General features: G+C 57.9%; 2 protein-coding genes across 5 annotated transcripts; one reads left to right on the forward strand and one right to left on the reverse strand.

The window, feature by feature from the left end:
* The first annotated feature begins 304 nt into the window (after positions 1–304).
* On the forward strand, positions 305–2,288 carry TMEM256 (transmembrane protein 256). Its single transcript, XM_058822977.1, has 4 exons — positions 305–395; positions 523–560; positions 664–744; positions 1,152–2,288. The coding sequence occupies exons 1-4, from the start codon at positions 320–322 to the stop codon at positions 1,293–1,295; spliced, it is 339 nt and encodes a 112-aa protein (XP_058678960.1). The 5' UTR covers positions 305–319; the 3' UTR covers positions 1,296–2,288.
* Positions 2,289–2,551: 263 nt separating this feature from the next.
* Positions 2,552–14,644, reverse strand: SRRT (serrate, RNA effector molecule). Of its 4 annotated transcripts, none has more exons than XM_058822955.1 (20): positions 14,623–14,644; positions 13,978–14,103; positions 13,584–13,709; positions 12,911–13,066; positions 12,322–12,510; positions 10,005–10,174; positions 9,076–9,245; positions 8,829–8,945; positions 8,389–8,476; positions 7,637–7,848; positions 7,176–7,237; positions 6,870–6,948; positions 6,163–6,426; positions 5,818–6,009; positions 5,386–5,539; positions 4,712–4,905; positions 4,305–4,464; positions 3,973–4,065; positions 3,440–3,545; positions 2,552–2,768 (listed from the first exon to the last, which is right to left on the reverse strand). In XM_058822955.1, exons 2-20 carry the CDS (start codon positions 14,094–14,096, stop codon positions 2,693–2,695), a joined length of 2,727 nt encoding a protein of 908 aa, XP_058678938.1. In that variant the 5' UTR covers positions 14,097–14,103; positions 14,623–14,644; the 3' UTR covers positions 2,552–2,692. The 4 variants fall into 4 exon arrangements, with proteins under 4 accessions (XP_058678938.1, XP_058678937.1, XP_058678936.1 ...); XM_058822954.1 differs by lacking the exon at positions 14,623–14,644 and adding an exon at positions 14,434–14,478; XM_058822953.1 differs by lacking the exon at positions 14,623–14,644 and adding an exon at positions 14,378–14,471.
* Positions 14,645–14,942: the final 298 nt, after the last annotated feature.

Genomic DNA, 14,942 nt, shown 5'->3' on the forward strand with positions numbered 1-14,942 from the left:
CAGGACACCCCAGATCCCCCAAACCCCCCCAAAATCCTCCCCAAAATCCCCCCAAATCCTCTCCAGAACCACCCAAGACCCCCAAATTCCCCCTAAATTCCCCCCAATCCCCCCGGGACCCCCCAGCCCCTCCGGGGTCGCTGCTCTCCCTCCCGGCTCCGCCAGGGGGCGCTGTGACTCCGCCGGGAGGCGGGACCCGCTCCGCGCGCTCCCATTGGTCGCTCTCCCGTTTGATTGACGCGTAGCTCGCCCAATGGGAAGCGCGGGGGAAGGCGGAAGCGCTCGGGGCGGAAGCGGAAGCGGAGCGGGGGCAGCAGCGATGGCGGCGGCCTGGGGCAGGCTCGGGGCCCTCAGCGGAGCCGCCGCCATGGCGGGCGCGGCCTACGGGGCCCACGGTGGGGCGGGGGCGGAACGGGGAGGCCCGGGGGGCTCTGAGGGGGGCTGGGGAGGATTTCGGGCGGATTTGGGGGGGAATTTGGGGGGATTTGGGGGTCCTTGATCCTCATTTCCCCCCCCCCCCAGGAATGCGCCGCAGTGACCGGGACGAGTATCAGAAAGAGGTGAGTGAGGGGGGAAAAACCACCAAAAAACCCCAAAAAACCATAAAAATAACATCAAAAAACCCCAAATCACCCGAAATAACTCCAAAATCGCCCCCCCCAGCTCTACGACACCGCCAATCGCTTCCACCTCCTGCACAGCCTGGCCCTGCTGGCGACCCCGCACTGCCGCCGCCCACACCTGGTGAGAGCCCCCGAAATTACCCCCAAAATGTGCTAAATTCACCCCAAAAATCAGCCCCCCACTACCGCCGCCCACACCTGGTGAAAGCCCCCGAAATACCTCAAAATTCCCCTAAATTCCACCCCAAATGCCCCCGACCCCCCCAAATCCCCCAAAACTCCTCCCAAACCCCGTAAATCCCACCCAAATGTCCCTAAAATCCCACCCAAAACTCCCCTCAACCCCCCCAATGCTCCCTAATTCCCCCCAAAACACAAAACTCCCCCCCAAATCTGCCCCAAATCCCCCGAATGCCCCCAAAATCCCCCCGAAACTCCCCTCAAACCCCCCAAAAATCCCTGAATTCCCCCCCAAATCCTTCCCATACCCCCCAAATCCCTGAATTCTCCCCAATTTCCCCTGCCCAGGCCGGCTCCCTGCTCGTGGCGGGTCTGGGGCTCTTCTGTGGCCCCTTTTACTTCCACGGCCTCTCCGGGGACCCCAAATTCAACCGGGCGGCGCCGCTGGGGGGGACCCTGCTCATCCTGGGCTGGGCCGCCATGGCCCTCTGAGAGCCAAAAACGGGAAAAAAACAGCAAAAACGGACAAGAAATGGCAAAAATAGAGAAAAAAATGGACGAAAATGGGCAAAAAATAATCAAAAAGGGCAAAAATGGACCAAAAAATCATCCCAAACTGCCTGAGAATCGACCCTGCTGAGGCTGGGCCACCATGGCCCTCTGAGAGCCAAAAATGGACAAAAAATCATCAAAAATGGAGGACAAGTGATCAAAACCACCTGAAAATGGGCAAAATTATCAAAAATGCCCCGAAATTGGATAAACACCGCCAAGGGAGCTGAAAAAATCATCAAAATCATCGAAAAAATCCACCAAGACCATTGAAACCTGTCAAAGGAGCCTGAAAAATAATCGAAAATACCCAAAAATCTTAAAAATTGCCCAAAAATCATCGGAACCACTTAAATATCATCCATGGGAACTCAAAAATCATCAAAATCACCCCAAATCCGCGTGGAGGACCCCAGAATTCATCGGGGGGGGGGGGAAGGGGGCTCGGACAGCCCTGGGGTGGCTGAAGGGATTTTGGGGTGAAATTCAGGGGATTTGGGGTTTTTGAAGGATTTTTTTTTATGTTTAAGGTGTTTTGGAGTTTTTAAGGGGTTTGGGGTTTTTTAAGAGTTTTTAAGGGCCTGGGGTCACTGAGAGTGACCGGAAGTGACCGCGGGGGTTACTGGGAGTGACCGGAAGTGACCATCGGGGTCACCGGGAGGTCACCGCTCCCATTTGGGCGCTGCCCCTTTAAAACCTAAGGCTCCACCCCCCACCTCCCATTGGTGGAGATGCCACCCAATTGGAGCACTCCCTGCCGCATCCTCGCTGCTGATTGGGCGTGGTGATGCACTCCCACTGACGTCATGGCTGTTGCTGGGCGACAGCCAATGGCGCACCGCCTCCTCCACCCTCCTGCTCGTGATTGGCTGAAGGTCGGGGCCTCGCCGCTGATTAGCCGCGGTGCCTTAATCACGAACCAATAAACAATCGAGTTTAGTCACAGTGCGTTTCATCATGGGGCGGGGCTTGGGGATGGCCCTGCTTTCAGTGAGCTCAAAATACCCCAAAATTCACCCAACATCCCCCCAAAATTTACCCAAAATCTCAAAAATTCACCCAAAATCCCACCAAAAGTGCTCCAAAATTTCCCCAAAATTAAACAAACATTCACCCAAAATCCCAAAAATTCTCTCAAAATCACCCCAAAACTGCCTTTAAATTAACCCAAAATCCAAACAATTCCCCCAAAATCCCCCAGAAAGGCGCCGTGTCCCCGGGTGGGCGGGGCCACTTTATTGGGGGAATTTTGGGGTTTTTTGGGGGTTTGGGGGCGGGGCCATACAAAGGGGGGATGGGCGGGGCCGTATCAAAAGGGGGGCCCGGGTGGGGGAGGGTCAGAAGAAATCGACGTCCTCGGGGGCGTCCAGGTCCCGGTACTCGACGATGGCCCGGGGGTCGCCCCGCACCATCCTGGGGGCAGAAAACGCAAAAACGGAACAAAATCAGCCCAAAATCACCCAAAAACCAGCCCAAAATAACCTGTAATACACCCTAAAATACACCCTAAAATATACGCCAAAATACACTCTGAAATACAGCCCCAAAATAAAGCCCAAAATACAACCCAAAACCAGCCCAAAATACAGCCTGAAATCTACCCTAAAACCAGCCTGAAATACACCCCAAATACCAGAAATACACCCAAAATACAGCCCCAAAATAGCCCAAAATCACCCCACAATCATCCCAAAATACTCCCCAAAACAGCAACAGTACGCCCCAAAATACAGCCCAAATGCGCCCCAAAATAAAGCCCAAAATACTGCCCAAATAAAGCTCAGAAATCCCCAAAATACATCCCAAACCATCCATAAAACAGCCCGAAATACAGCCCCAAATACACCCTGAAATACAGCCCAAAATCACCCAAAATACAACCCAAAATACACTCAAAATCCACCCCAATTACACCCCAAAATCCACCCCGACCCCAAAATCCACCCCAAACCCAACCCAAAATCCACCCTGGCCCATCCCCAGACCCCAAATAGGGACCCCACAATTCCCACCCCCCCATTTTTGGGGTCCCCCTCCCCATTTTCGGTGCCCCCAATCCCAATTTCGGGGTCCCCGTGCCTCACCTGCTGCGGGGTTTGTTCAGGTACCCCCCCCCGGCCCCGCCCTGACCCCGGAAGGTGTCGTAGCTGCCACGACCCCCGTAGGGCCCGGGGGGGTATGGGTGGGACCCTGTGGGAAACAAGGGGTTAAACGTACCCAAAATTATCCCCAAAACCGGCCAAAATATCCCAAAAATATCCCCAAAAAAATCTTCAAAAATATCCCTAAAAAACCCCAAACGCCCCCATAGGGCCTGGGAGGATATGGGTGGGATCCTGTGGGGGAAAACAGGTTAAAAACACCCAAAAATATTGAAAATACAACTAAAAAAACCAACCAAAACGTCCCCCAAAGTATCCCCTGAAACCACCCCCAAATCCCCCATGTCCCCCCCAAACTCCCTCCAAAACCCCCCAACCACCCCAAAAATCCCCCAAAGCCCCCAAAATCCTCCCAACCCCCCCCCCAAATTTTCTGAAATCCCCCAACTCCCTGAAGTCCTCCCAAAGCCCCCCCAAACTCCCCCAAATTTCCCCAATTCTCCCCGTTTTGGTACCTCCGTATCCCAGCATGGGCGGCCGGGGGGTCCCGTAGGGCATCAACCCCTGGGGGGACTGGGGGGGGTACGGGAGCCCCCCCGGGCTCAGACCTGGGTCAAACAGGGGTCATGGGGTCACACAGGGGTCACACAGAGGACACTAAGGTGACAGGTGACACTCAGGTGACACTCACCTGCGTTGGGCCCCCCTCCGGGTCCCCCCTTGCCCCCCTTGGGCAGGGCCGGGCGCTTGGGGGGACACAGGGGGTGACACAGGGATGGCACAGAAGGTGACAGGTGACACAGGGGTGACACAGGTGACACTCGGGTGACACTCAGGTGACACTCACCTGCGTTGGGCCCCCCTCCGGGTCCCCCCTTGCCCCCCTCGGGCAGGGCCGGGCGTTTCGGGTCCATCAGGAAATTGTTGAAGAACAAAACCTCCTTGCGCACGGCGCCCATCTTGTCCCCGTGCTTGTTGAAGATGTGCTTGCGCACGAACTCGGGGCCCTGGGGACACATGGGGACATTGGGGACAGTGACAGGATTGGGGACATCACCCCTCCATTGTCCCCAGGGTGTCCCCAATGATTGTGACAGTGTCCCCAATGTGTCCCCACCTTGAATTTCTTGCAGCTGAGAGGACAGAGCCACCTGTCCTTGCCCAGCTCCTGGGTGTCCCCTGTCTGTCCCCAATGATCCTGACAGTGTCCCCATGCTGTCCCCACTGTCCCCAGGGTGTCCCCAGTGTCCCCACCTTGAATTTCTTCCCGCTGAGGGGACAGAGCCACTTGTCCTTGCCCAGCTCCTGCGTGTTGGCGCTCACGAACTTCTCCAGCTCCTGCTCGGGGTCCTTGCGGCCGAGGCGCTGCGCCTCCTCCTCGGGGACAGAGCCCGGCCCGGCCAGCAGCGGGGCCAGGCGCGCCTCAAAGCCACGCTGCCACTCTGCCACTGGGGACACGGGGACACTCAGAGTGACAAAAAACCCAAAAAACCCCGAAAAACCCCCAAAAATCCCCATCAAACTGCGCCTCCTCCCCGGGGACAGAGCCAGGGCCAGCAGCGGGGCCAGGCGCGCCTCAAAGCCACGCTGCCACTCTGCCACTGGGGACAGGTTTTGGGGTGAATTTGGGGCATTTTGGAGTTATTTTTTGGGATTTTTTGGCTCACCTTCTCCGTGTGACCCATGGTTTGGTTCAGGGGATTTCTAGGCCGGTTTTTGGGGTTATTTGGGGGTAAATTTGTGGGGTTTTGGCTCACCTTCCCCATGGGACGTGCGTTTGGGTTCGGGTGATTTCTAGGCTGTTTTTTTGGGGTAAATTTGTGGGTTTTTGGCTCACCTTCTCCGTGTAACACGTGGTTGGGTTTGGAGGGTTCTAGTGCGGATTTTTGGGGTTATTTTTGGGGTAAATTTGGGATTTTTCAGCTCACCTTCTCCGTGTGACACGCGGTTGGGCGGCAGCGGGCCCCGCACGTGGATGATCCCGCACCTGTTGGGCATCTCGTCCTCGTTGGGGTACTCGGAGGTGTTGTAGTAATCGACCGAGTGCACGATGCGCAGGTACAGCAGCAGCCGGTCCAGCACCTGGGGGGACAGTTGGGGACATTGAGGGGACTTTGGGGACACTGAGGGGACAGTGCATGATGCACAGGTACAGCAGCAGCCGGTCCAGCACTTGGGGACATTGGGGACACTGGGGGGATTGGAGACATTGGGGACATCAGGGACAGGAGGGACATTGAGGATGCTTTTGGGGACACCCTGGCGACACCTTGGGGACATTTTTGGGGACACTTTTGAAGACACTTTTGGGACACCTGGGGACACTCTGGGAATGCTCTGGACACACCCTGGGGACGCACCTTGAGCAGCTTCTCGTCGCGCTCCACAGTGACCTCGGCCGGGTTGGTCTCGCGGGCGGCGTCCTCGGCCGGGGCCGCGCCCTGGCCCTGGCCCTGCCCCTGGCCCTGGCCCTGCCCCAGCAGCTCCTCCTCCTCGGCGCTCACCTCCTCGATCAGGTAATCCGTGATGTGCCGCAGCACCGGGTTCTGGGCCTGCATTGGGGGACAGCATCGGGGACGTTAATGGGGACAGCGGGGATCCCCTGGTGACACCACCGGGGACACTGGGGACGCCCTGAAGGGCCCTGGGGACCCTGGGGACACCCCGAAGGGCCCCGGTGACACTCTGGTGTCCGCGCGTCTCACCCCGGGCTCGGTGGCGGGCGGGGGCTCGCTGTCGCCCCCGGCGCTGTCCCCGGCCGTGTCCCCGGCGCTGTCCCCGGCCGCGGTGGCCGCGGCGGCGCCAGGGGGGCTCCAGAGGCGCGCGCGGGCGTCCAGGGCCTGCACCAGGCGCGCGGCCAGCTTGATGTCGTGGCGCACGATGGGCCGGTGCTGCGTCAGCCCCGAGACGTTGCGCACGCGCCGCGTCAGGTCCCGGTTCACGCCGGGGCTGAGCTCGCACTCGCGGAGCTGAAAAACATCAGAATCACCCAAAAAACCCCATCAAAATACATCAAAACATCCCAAAAATACATCAAAACCCAGCCCCGAGATGTTCGGCACGCGCTGCGTCAGGTCCCGGCAGGCGCCAGAGCTCAGCTCACACTCACGGAGCTGAAAACCACAAAAATCCGTGAGAATCACCCCAAAATTCATCAGAATCACCTCAAAGCTCATCAGAATCATGTCACAATCCATCAAAATCACACCAAAATCCATTGAAACCACCCCAAAATCCATTAAAATTTCTTCAAAACCACTCCAAAACCCAGCCTGGGTCATGGTGGGGCTCAGCTCGCACTCATGGAGCTGAAAACTACAAAAATCCATCAGAATCACCTCAAAATCCACCAAAATAACCTCAAAATCTATGAAAAGCACCCCAAATCCATGAAATTTGCCCCAAAACGCACCCGGATGTTCTGCAGGCTCCAGCAAATCTCCTTGATGTTCACGCTGCGGTCGAAGGTCACCCAGCCCCTCCTGAAGAACCTGAGAGAAAAACTTTCTGTGAGCCCCAAAAACCCCAAAATTCCACCCAAAATCCACCCAGCCCCTCCTGAAGAACCTGGGAATGGGGAAAAAGATCCTTTGTGAGCCCCCAAAACCCCAAAATTCCACCAAAAATCCACCCAAAATCCCCCAAAGTCCACCCAGCTCCTCCTGAACCCCCCCTAAAAACCCCAAATTCTCCCAAATTCACCCCAAACCGCCCTCACCTCCTCTCGGGCTGCGGCTCCGACAGCGCCACGCGCATGAACCCGGGGTAGCGCTTGCACAGCTGGGAGCAAAAAGGCGTTTTGGGGTTTTTGAGCTTTTTGGGGGGCCCTTTGGGGTTTTTGGGGGGGTTCAGGGGGATTTTGGGGGTCCCAGCCTCCCCGGGACACCCCCTCACCACCATGATCTCTGGTTTTTGGGGCATGCCAGGGGGTTTTTGGGGGTCTCGGGGCTGTTTTTGCTTATTTTGGGGTGGTTTGGGGGATTCTTGGAGGTCCCAAGGCTGTTTTGGGTGGGTTTTGGGTATTTTTGGGTATTCTCGGGTAATTTTTCCCATGTTCCTCATGAACAACGAGCATGTTTTGTGCAGGGGTCCCACGTTGCTTTGGGGTATTTTGGGGTGGTTTTTGGGGGTCCCAGAGCTGATTTTTGGGTATTTTTGGGTGTTTTTTCAGTCTCTCACCGCCACGATCTCGGCCTGGGCGATGTTGGGGGCGATGTTCCTCATGAACAACGAGCACGTTTTGTGCAGGGGTCTTGGCCGGGCCTCGGGACCCCCCCCCGGGGCCCCCCCCGGCCCCTCCTTGGCCTTGGGGGGAGGGGAGGGGGCGCTGCCCGTGGGGGGAGGGGTCCCGGCCGTGTCCTCGGGGGGGGCTTTGTCCTCCTTGGCCTCCTCTGGGGGGGACACGGACGGGGGGGGGGCGGGGGGTCATGGGGACGCCCCGGAAATGCAGCATGGACCCCCCCCCACCCCCCCAAATCATCGGGATAGCAGAGACCCCAGAGACCCCCACCCCAAATACACCCCCAGAGAACCTAAACCCCCCCACAGACCCCAAATACCCCCAGAGCCCCTAAACCTCACCCCAGAGACCCCAAACCCCACCCAGAGACCCCAAACCCCCTGACTGTCCCCAGTGTTCCCTCACGGACCCCCCAGGCCCCCTCTGTGTGCCCTCCCCTCGTTGTTCCTGCTGTCACTGTCCCCTGTGTGTCCCCCTGTGTCCTCACCTTTCCCGGGCTCTCTCCGTGTCCCCTCGCTGTCCCTGTGTCCCCCTGTGTCCCCAGTGTCCCCTCACCTTTCCCGGGCTCTCTCCGTGTCCCCTCGCTGTCCCTGTGTCCCCCTGTGTCCCCAGTGTCCCCTCACCTTTCCCGGGCTCTCTCCGTGTCCCCTCGCTGTCCCCGTGTCCCCCTGTGTCCCCAGTGTCCCCTCACCTTTCCCGGGCTCTCTCCGTGTCCCCTCGCTGTCCCCGCTGTCGCTGTCCCCGTCCTCGCTGTCCCGGCTGCGCTGACGTGGCCGCGCCTGCAGGGGGCGCCAGAGGGCGGGGCTTGAATAAGGGGCGGGGCTTGCATAAAGGGGAGGGACTGAAGGGATTTAATGAGGGTGGGAGGGGCCTATAAGGGGAGGAGCACATCAAGGAGTGTGGGTTGTGTACTGAGGCGGGGCTTGCCATAGGGAGGGGCTGTTGGTGAGGTGGGGCTTAGCAGAAAGGGGTGTGGTTAACAGAAAAGGGGTGTGGTTTGATAGAACAGGTGGTTTCTTATAAAAGGGGGGTGGCCTTTTATGAAAGGGGTGGGGCTTCACCAGCCTCATTGTGGTAATGGCAGGGGTGGAGCTTTGTGGGGTGTGGTCACTTGGGGGTGTGGTCACTGACCTTGGCCCCGCCCTCCTTGTCACCTTCCTCAGCCTTGGGCCCCTTGTCTGGCCCCTCCTCTTCCTCCTCTGGCCCCGCCCCTGCTGCCGGCTCTGCTCCTGGCTCCGCCCCTTCAGCCTGTGGGGAGAGAGCATGGGGGTCAAAGGGGACCCCAAAAGAACAAGAGACCCCAGTAGAGACCCCTAAAAAATACCCCAGAGGCAAAAGGGACCCCAAAATCTCCCTGTGACCCCCAAATCCCTCCAACCTTGGCACTGTCGTCGCCGTCGGGGCGCTCAGCCGGACCTTTCCCGGGGGGCTCTGGGGGCCTCGGCTCCTCCTTTTTGGGGCCTTCGGCCTTCTCAGCCCGCTCCTCCTCCTCCTCCTGCTCCAGGATCCGCAGGTCGTGCTCTGTGCCCCCCTCCATCTTGATCACCGCTGGAAAAAAAGGGAAAAGTGGAGAAAAAGTCCTCATGACTTCCCTCCACACCATTCCCTCACCTTTTTCTCCCCTCACATTTTCCTCCCTTTTTCTCCCCTCACATTTCATCTTTCTCCCCTCATGCTGTCTTTTTCTCCCCTCACGTTTTCCTGCCTTTTTCTCCCCTCACGTTTTCCCGCCTTTTTCTCCCCTCACGTTTTCCCGCCTTTTTTCCCCCTCACAGCTTCTGTTTTCAAGAACTCTCCAGAATGGACTAAAACCATCCAAAAGTAAGTTCAAAACTCTTGCAAATCCCTTAGAAACATCTAAAAATGGGTCAGGAAGTTCAGAAGTGGGGCAGAAACACCCAAAAATAGGCCAAGAAACTCAGAAATTGAGCAAAACCACCCCAAAATCGGTCCAAAACCCCGAAGTCTGGGTCTGAAATGTTTCTGGGGCATCAGGAAGATTTTATGGAGTGCTTTTAAGAAGATTTTAAGGGATTTTTCTGGAGTGGCAGGAAGGGATTTTTGGGGTGTCAGAGAAGGATATTTTGGACATTAAGGATATTTTTGGGACATCAGGGCTATATTTGGGCCATCAAGGATATTTTTGGTGCATCCCAAAGGCCCTTTGTGGCCATTTCCATGCCCCTCATGACCCATTTGGTGCACATCGCTGTGAATTTCTCCAGCTATTTTCAGCCACCACCCCCACTGTGCGTCTCTGGGGGGATCCAAAATGAGATTTTGAGTCTGGGGGTGCCCTGGGGGTACCTGCATCGAGCGTTTTGATGATTTGCTGGGCGCGGTCGATGTCCAGCAGCAGATTGTCGAACCAGCCATGCTCCCACAAATACAGAAACACGCCCAGGCGGTTCCTGAGGGCGGCCTGGGCCTCCTGCTGCCGCTTCCCGGCCTCGTCAGGGTGGTACTTGGAGCGAAACCTGGGAATTGGGGTGAAAAATGGCGAAAATGGGGCTCAGGGGGCTGCAAGGAACACCCCCGGCCCGCACGGTGATGGAGGGGAGCCCCCAAAATTGGGGGGTTTGGGGAGGGAGAGTTTGGGGAACGGGGAGAGGGGAGGGTGGGGGACTCGATTTTGGGTCTGAAATTGGGTCTGAATTTGGGAAATTTTGGGTCTGAAACCGGAAGAATTTGGGTCTGAAATAGGGAGAATTTGGGTGTGAAATTGGGGAGTATTTGGGTCTGAATTTGAGATATTTTCAGAGGCTTCTTTAGGGATGTTTTTTGCATTTTTGGAGATGAATTGAGACATTTTCAGGGATGTTTTTCAGGCCGATTTTTTGCGTCTTTGGGGGTACTTTGAGACGTTTTCAGGAATGTTTTTCAGGGATGTTTTTTGCATTTTTGGGGGTGTTTTGAAATGTTTTCAGGAACATTGTTAACAGTGCATTTTTGGGGGTGTTTTGAGACATTTCAGGGGCATTTTTAGTGCTACTTTTTGCATTTTTGGGGGTGTTTTTACACCTGCCTTGAATGCAAGTTTGTGGATGCTTTCAGGTACATTTTTGGGTGTTTTTACAGTTTTTATCATATTTTGGGGTCATTTCAAACCATTTAGGCACAATTTTGATGCAGTTTAGTGTAACTTCCAATATAATTTTTGGTGGATTCTGGGGTGTTTTTGATGTATATCTTGAGAGCATTTCTAGGGTTCTTTTGAGGCATTTCTGGGCTGTTTTAGGGTATTTCGGGATGGTGTTTCCAAGGTGTTTTTGGGGTGTTTCTGGGCTCTTTTGGGGCTGTCTGAGGGCGGTTCCAGGTGTGTTCCAGGTGTTGTCAGGTGTCCCGTGGGGGGTCGGGGGGGATGCTCATACCTACACTCGCCGCGAGCGTCGCCGTCCGCCGGGCCCCGAAAACTGCGGCGCTTTTAAAAACCCCGAAAATCGGCCGCGGTTTTTTGGTTTTTTTGCGGTTTTTTTTTTGGGCAAACCCCCCCAAAAAAAATAAAATAACAAAAGTCCCTGGCTACGTCCTGCACTGAGACCTCGCCGCATTGTGCGCGGCCCCGCCCTCTCTGCCTGCCCCGCCCGGCGGCTCCAGAGCGGCTCCTCAGGGTGCTGGGGGAGAAGGGAAGCGTTAAACCCAAAAATACACCCCAAAATTACCCCAAAACTGCCCCAAAATCCACCCAAACCACCCCAAATCTGCCCTCTCTGCCTGCCCCGCCCGGCAGCTCCAGAGCGGCTCCTCAGGGTGCTGGGGGAGAAGGGAAGTGTTAAAAATCCCAAAAATCCACCACAAAACTGCCCCAAATACAGCCCCAAAACTGCCCCAAATTCACCCCAAAACTGCCCTGAGGGCGCTGGGGGAGAAGAGAAGAGTTAAACCTGGAGAGACCCCAAAAATCCATCCTAAAATAAACCCCAAAATATACCCCAAAACTGCCCCAAATCCAGCCCCAAAACTGCCCCAAATCCAGCTCTGAGAGCGCTGAGAGAAGGGAAGCATTAAACCAACAGAGACTTTAAAAAATATCCCGAAACTGCCCCAAAACTGCCCCAAAGCTGCCCCGAGAGTGGTGGGGGAGCGTTAGTCCTGGAGACACTCCAAAACTACCCCAAATTCACCCCAAAATGGTCCTGAGGGTGCTGGGGGAGAAGAGCAGTGTTAAACCTGGAGAGACCCCAAAATCCACCCCAAATTCACTCCTAAATGGTCCTGAGGGCTCTTGGGCCATTTTTGGGGCACAGAATGCTCCGGAACCCCCTGGCACATACCTCTCTTTGTGAGCCAGGATTTTTGGGGCTCCCAGGACATTTTTGGGGTTCCCAGGACATTTTTGGAGTACAGAACATTCTGGAATGCACCTTGGCATGTACCGCCTCTCATGGGCCAGTATTTTTGGAGTCTCTCAGGGTTTCTGGGGTTTCCCAGGACATTTTTGGGGTGCAGAATCAGATATTTGGAGCACAGAACATTCCAGAACCCCCTCCAGCACGTACCGCCCCTTGTGAACCAGGATATTTTTGGGACGCAGAACCGGATTTTTGGGGTCTCCCAGGACTTTTGGGGGCTCTCTGACCATTTCTGGCTCACGGAACATTCCGGAACCCGTTCCATCACGTACCACTCCTCGTCCTTGTGGGCCAGGAAGAACTCCTGCAGCTGCTGCCGCCGGAAGTCCAGCTTGTAGTCGTTGTAACGCTTCACGGCCTCCGTCTCGTCCACGGCGTCGTCCAGGGACAGCAGGAACTCCTTGAAGCTCTTCATCACCGGGGGGGCCATGCCCAGGTCCACCTCCGCGATGGTGCCCAGCCTGGGGGGGCCACAGTGGCGTTTGGGGTGAATTCAGGGCATTTTGGGGCTCACCTGGCCTGTATGGGCAGCAGCTGGTGCTGCAGGAGCTGGGACTGCATCCCGCACGGTTGTGGGGCCGTTTGGGGCAGTTTTGGGCTCAGGAATTCTGGGGTTTTTGGAGCAGATTTTGGAGTGTCTGGGCTCAGTTTTTGGGGTGAATTTGGAATATTTTGGGGCTCACCTGGCCTGTATGGGCAGCAGCTGGTGCTGCAGGAGCTGGGACTGCATCCCGCCCGGTTTTGGCGGATTCTGGGGTTTTTGGGGCTCAGGGAGCTCTGGGAGTTCCGGGATTTCTCAGGGGGATTTGGGGGTGTCTGGGCTCATTTTTTGGGGTGAATTTGGGGCATTTTGGGGCTCACCTGGCCTGTATGGGCAGCAGCTGGTGCTGCAGGAGCTGCTGCTGCATCTCGTGGGGTCCCCAGGGCGCCTGGGGGGGGCCGTAGGTGGGGCCGGCGCCGCCCCCCCCGTAGGGCAGCTCGTACCCGCCGTGGTACGGGTCACTGCTGTGGTCATCCCTGGGGGCACACAGGGGTCAGGGGTCACACAGGGGTCACACAGGGGTCAGGGGTCACTGCTGTGGTCATCTCTGCGGCCAGAGTGGACAGGGGTCACTCGAGAGTGGACACTGGTCACGGTGGGGCACTCAGGGGTCAGTGCTGTGGTCATCCCCGCAGCCCCAGAGGGGACACTGGTCACTTGAGAGTGAACAGCGGTCACTCAGGGGTAATTTTGGGGTCAATTTGGGCTGTTTTGGGGGTCTCTCACCAATCCCTTTGCAGCCGTTTCTGGAGCAGTTTCAGGATATATTTAGGATAATTTTGGGGTGAATTTGGGCTGTTTTGGGGATCTCTCACCAATCCCTCCGCAGCCGTTTCTGGGGTGTATTTCAGCTGTATCTGGGATAATTCTGGGGTGAATTTGGGGTGAATTTGGGCTGTTTTGGGGGTCTCTCACCAGTCCCTGCGCGGGCATTTCTGGGGTGTATCTGAGTGAGTGTTCGGGCGATTTTAGGGTATTTTGGGGGTCTCTCACCAATCCCTTCTCAGCCGTTTCTGGGGCGGGCTCAGCTCGTGCCGGGGAGGGGAGAATCGCTCCCGCCGGGTGCGGTCGTAGTCCCGGTAATCGCGGCTGCGGCGCTCCCGGCCCCGCTCCCAGTCCCTGTGAGAGCAAACTGGGTTAAACTGGGGCAAACTGGGAACCAGGGACCCTCCCAGTCCCGGTAATCGCGGCTGCGGCGCTCCCAGTCCCTGCAAAAAAACTGGGTTAAACTGGGAGTGAGGGAACCCCCCGGAATCTGAACTGGGCAATCTGGGAGTGAGGGACTCACCAGTAACCCTCACACCGGCAATCAGGGACCTCCCAGTCCCTCTCAGTTCCCCCAGTGTCGCTCCCCAGTGCCCCCAGTCCCTCCCAGTGCCCCCAGTACCGGTCGCTCCAGTCGTCCCTCCTCCTCTCGTCCCTCTCTCTGGACCGTTCGTAGTCGCTCCGCTCCCGCCGGAATTTGTCCCTGCGCCGCCGGTCGTACTCATCGTCACTGTCACCCATGGCTGGCCTGGGGGGACACCGAGGGGTCACCGAGGGGTCACGGACCCCCACAGTGACCGCTCTGTCGCCACGGGGTCACTGGGCACTGAGGCACCCCCACAGTGACCGCCCCGTACTCATCGTCACTGCCACCCATGCTGGGGGGACATGGGGACACCGCAAGGGTCGCTGAGACCCCCGGAGTGACCACCTGGACCCCCCCAGCCCCTCGCGGACCCCCTCCCGTGATGCTTTGCGGCCTCCCCCAGACCCCCGATCCTGGGGACTCCCCCCCATCTCACCCCCCTCTATGACGTCACTGCCCCTCTCCGTGACGTCACGCGGGGACCCCCCGGACCTGCCCGCGCGCTCCCGGCCCCGCGCGCGCCGCTCGCCGCCCGCTCGCTTCCGGCCCGGGCCGCTTCCGCCGGAAGTAACGTCGCGCGGCGCCGCCGCCGCCGAAATGGCGCCGGCGGAAAGAGGGGAGTGGAGGCGGGGGGAGAACCGCAGCCGCCTCTGGGGCTGCCCCGCGCCCGCGGTGCCTCACCCGGGGCTGCTCCGGTGCGAAGGAACCGTCGGGGCCCCAGGCGGAGCTCAAGGCGCTCCCGGGAGCCGTTGGAGCGGTCGGCGCCGCGCTCCTCTCTATGGTCGCGGGGACCGCTCCGCCCGCGCTCCTCTCTATGGTCCCTGAGGGGGGGGGAAAATTGCTCCTCGCCGACTGCGCCTGCGCACCCGCCGCCTTCCCGTTGGCCGCCGCTCCCGCGCTCGGGAAGGCCCCGCCCTCCCCGGGCCCCGCCATCTTCTCCGCGCGCATCACGTGACACGGGACGGCCGCCATTTTGCGTCGGCGAGCTACGCGCAGGCGCA

The sequence above is a fragment of the Ammospiza caudacuta genome, chromosome 36 (genome assembly GCF_027887145.1).
Source record: "Ammospiza caudacuta isolate bAmmCau1 chromosome 36, bAmmCau1.pri, whole genome shotgun sequence".
In the NCBI taxonomy this organism is placed as follows: Eukaryota; Metazoa; Chordata; class Aves; order Passeriformes; family Passerellidae; genus Ammospiza; species Ammospiza caudacuta.

Coding starts and splice junctions, on each gene's coding strand:
- TMEM256 (XM_058822977.1), top strand. CDS start 320: ATGGCGGCGGCCTGGGGCAGGCTCGGGGCCCTCAGCGGAGCCGCCGCC. Junction 396..522: donor CGCGGCCTACGGGGCCCACG/GTGGGGCGGGGG, acceptor CCCCCCCCCCAG/GAATGCGCCGCAGTGACCGG. Junction 745..1,151: donor ACTGCCGCCGCCCACACCTG/GTGAGAGCCCCC, acceptor TCCCCTGCCCAG/GCCGGCTCCCTGCTCGTGGC.
- SRRT (XM_058822955.1), bottom strand. CDS start 14,096: ATGGGTGACAGTGACGATGAGTACGACCGGCGGCGCAGGGACAAATTC. Junction 8,946..9,075: donor ACGGCGACGACAGTGCCAAG/GTTGGAGGGATT, acceptor CTCTCCCCACAG/GCTGAAGGGGCGGAGCCAGG. Junction 6,010..6,162: donor CGCCCGCCACCGAGCCCGGG/GTGAGACGCGCG, acceptor CCCCCAATGCAG/GCCCAGAACCCGGTGCTGCG.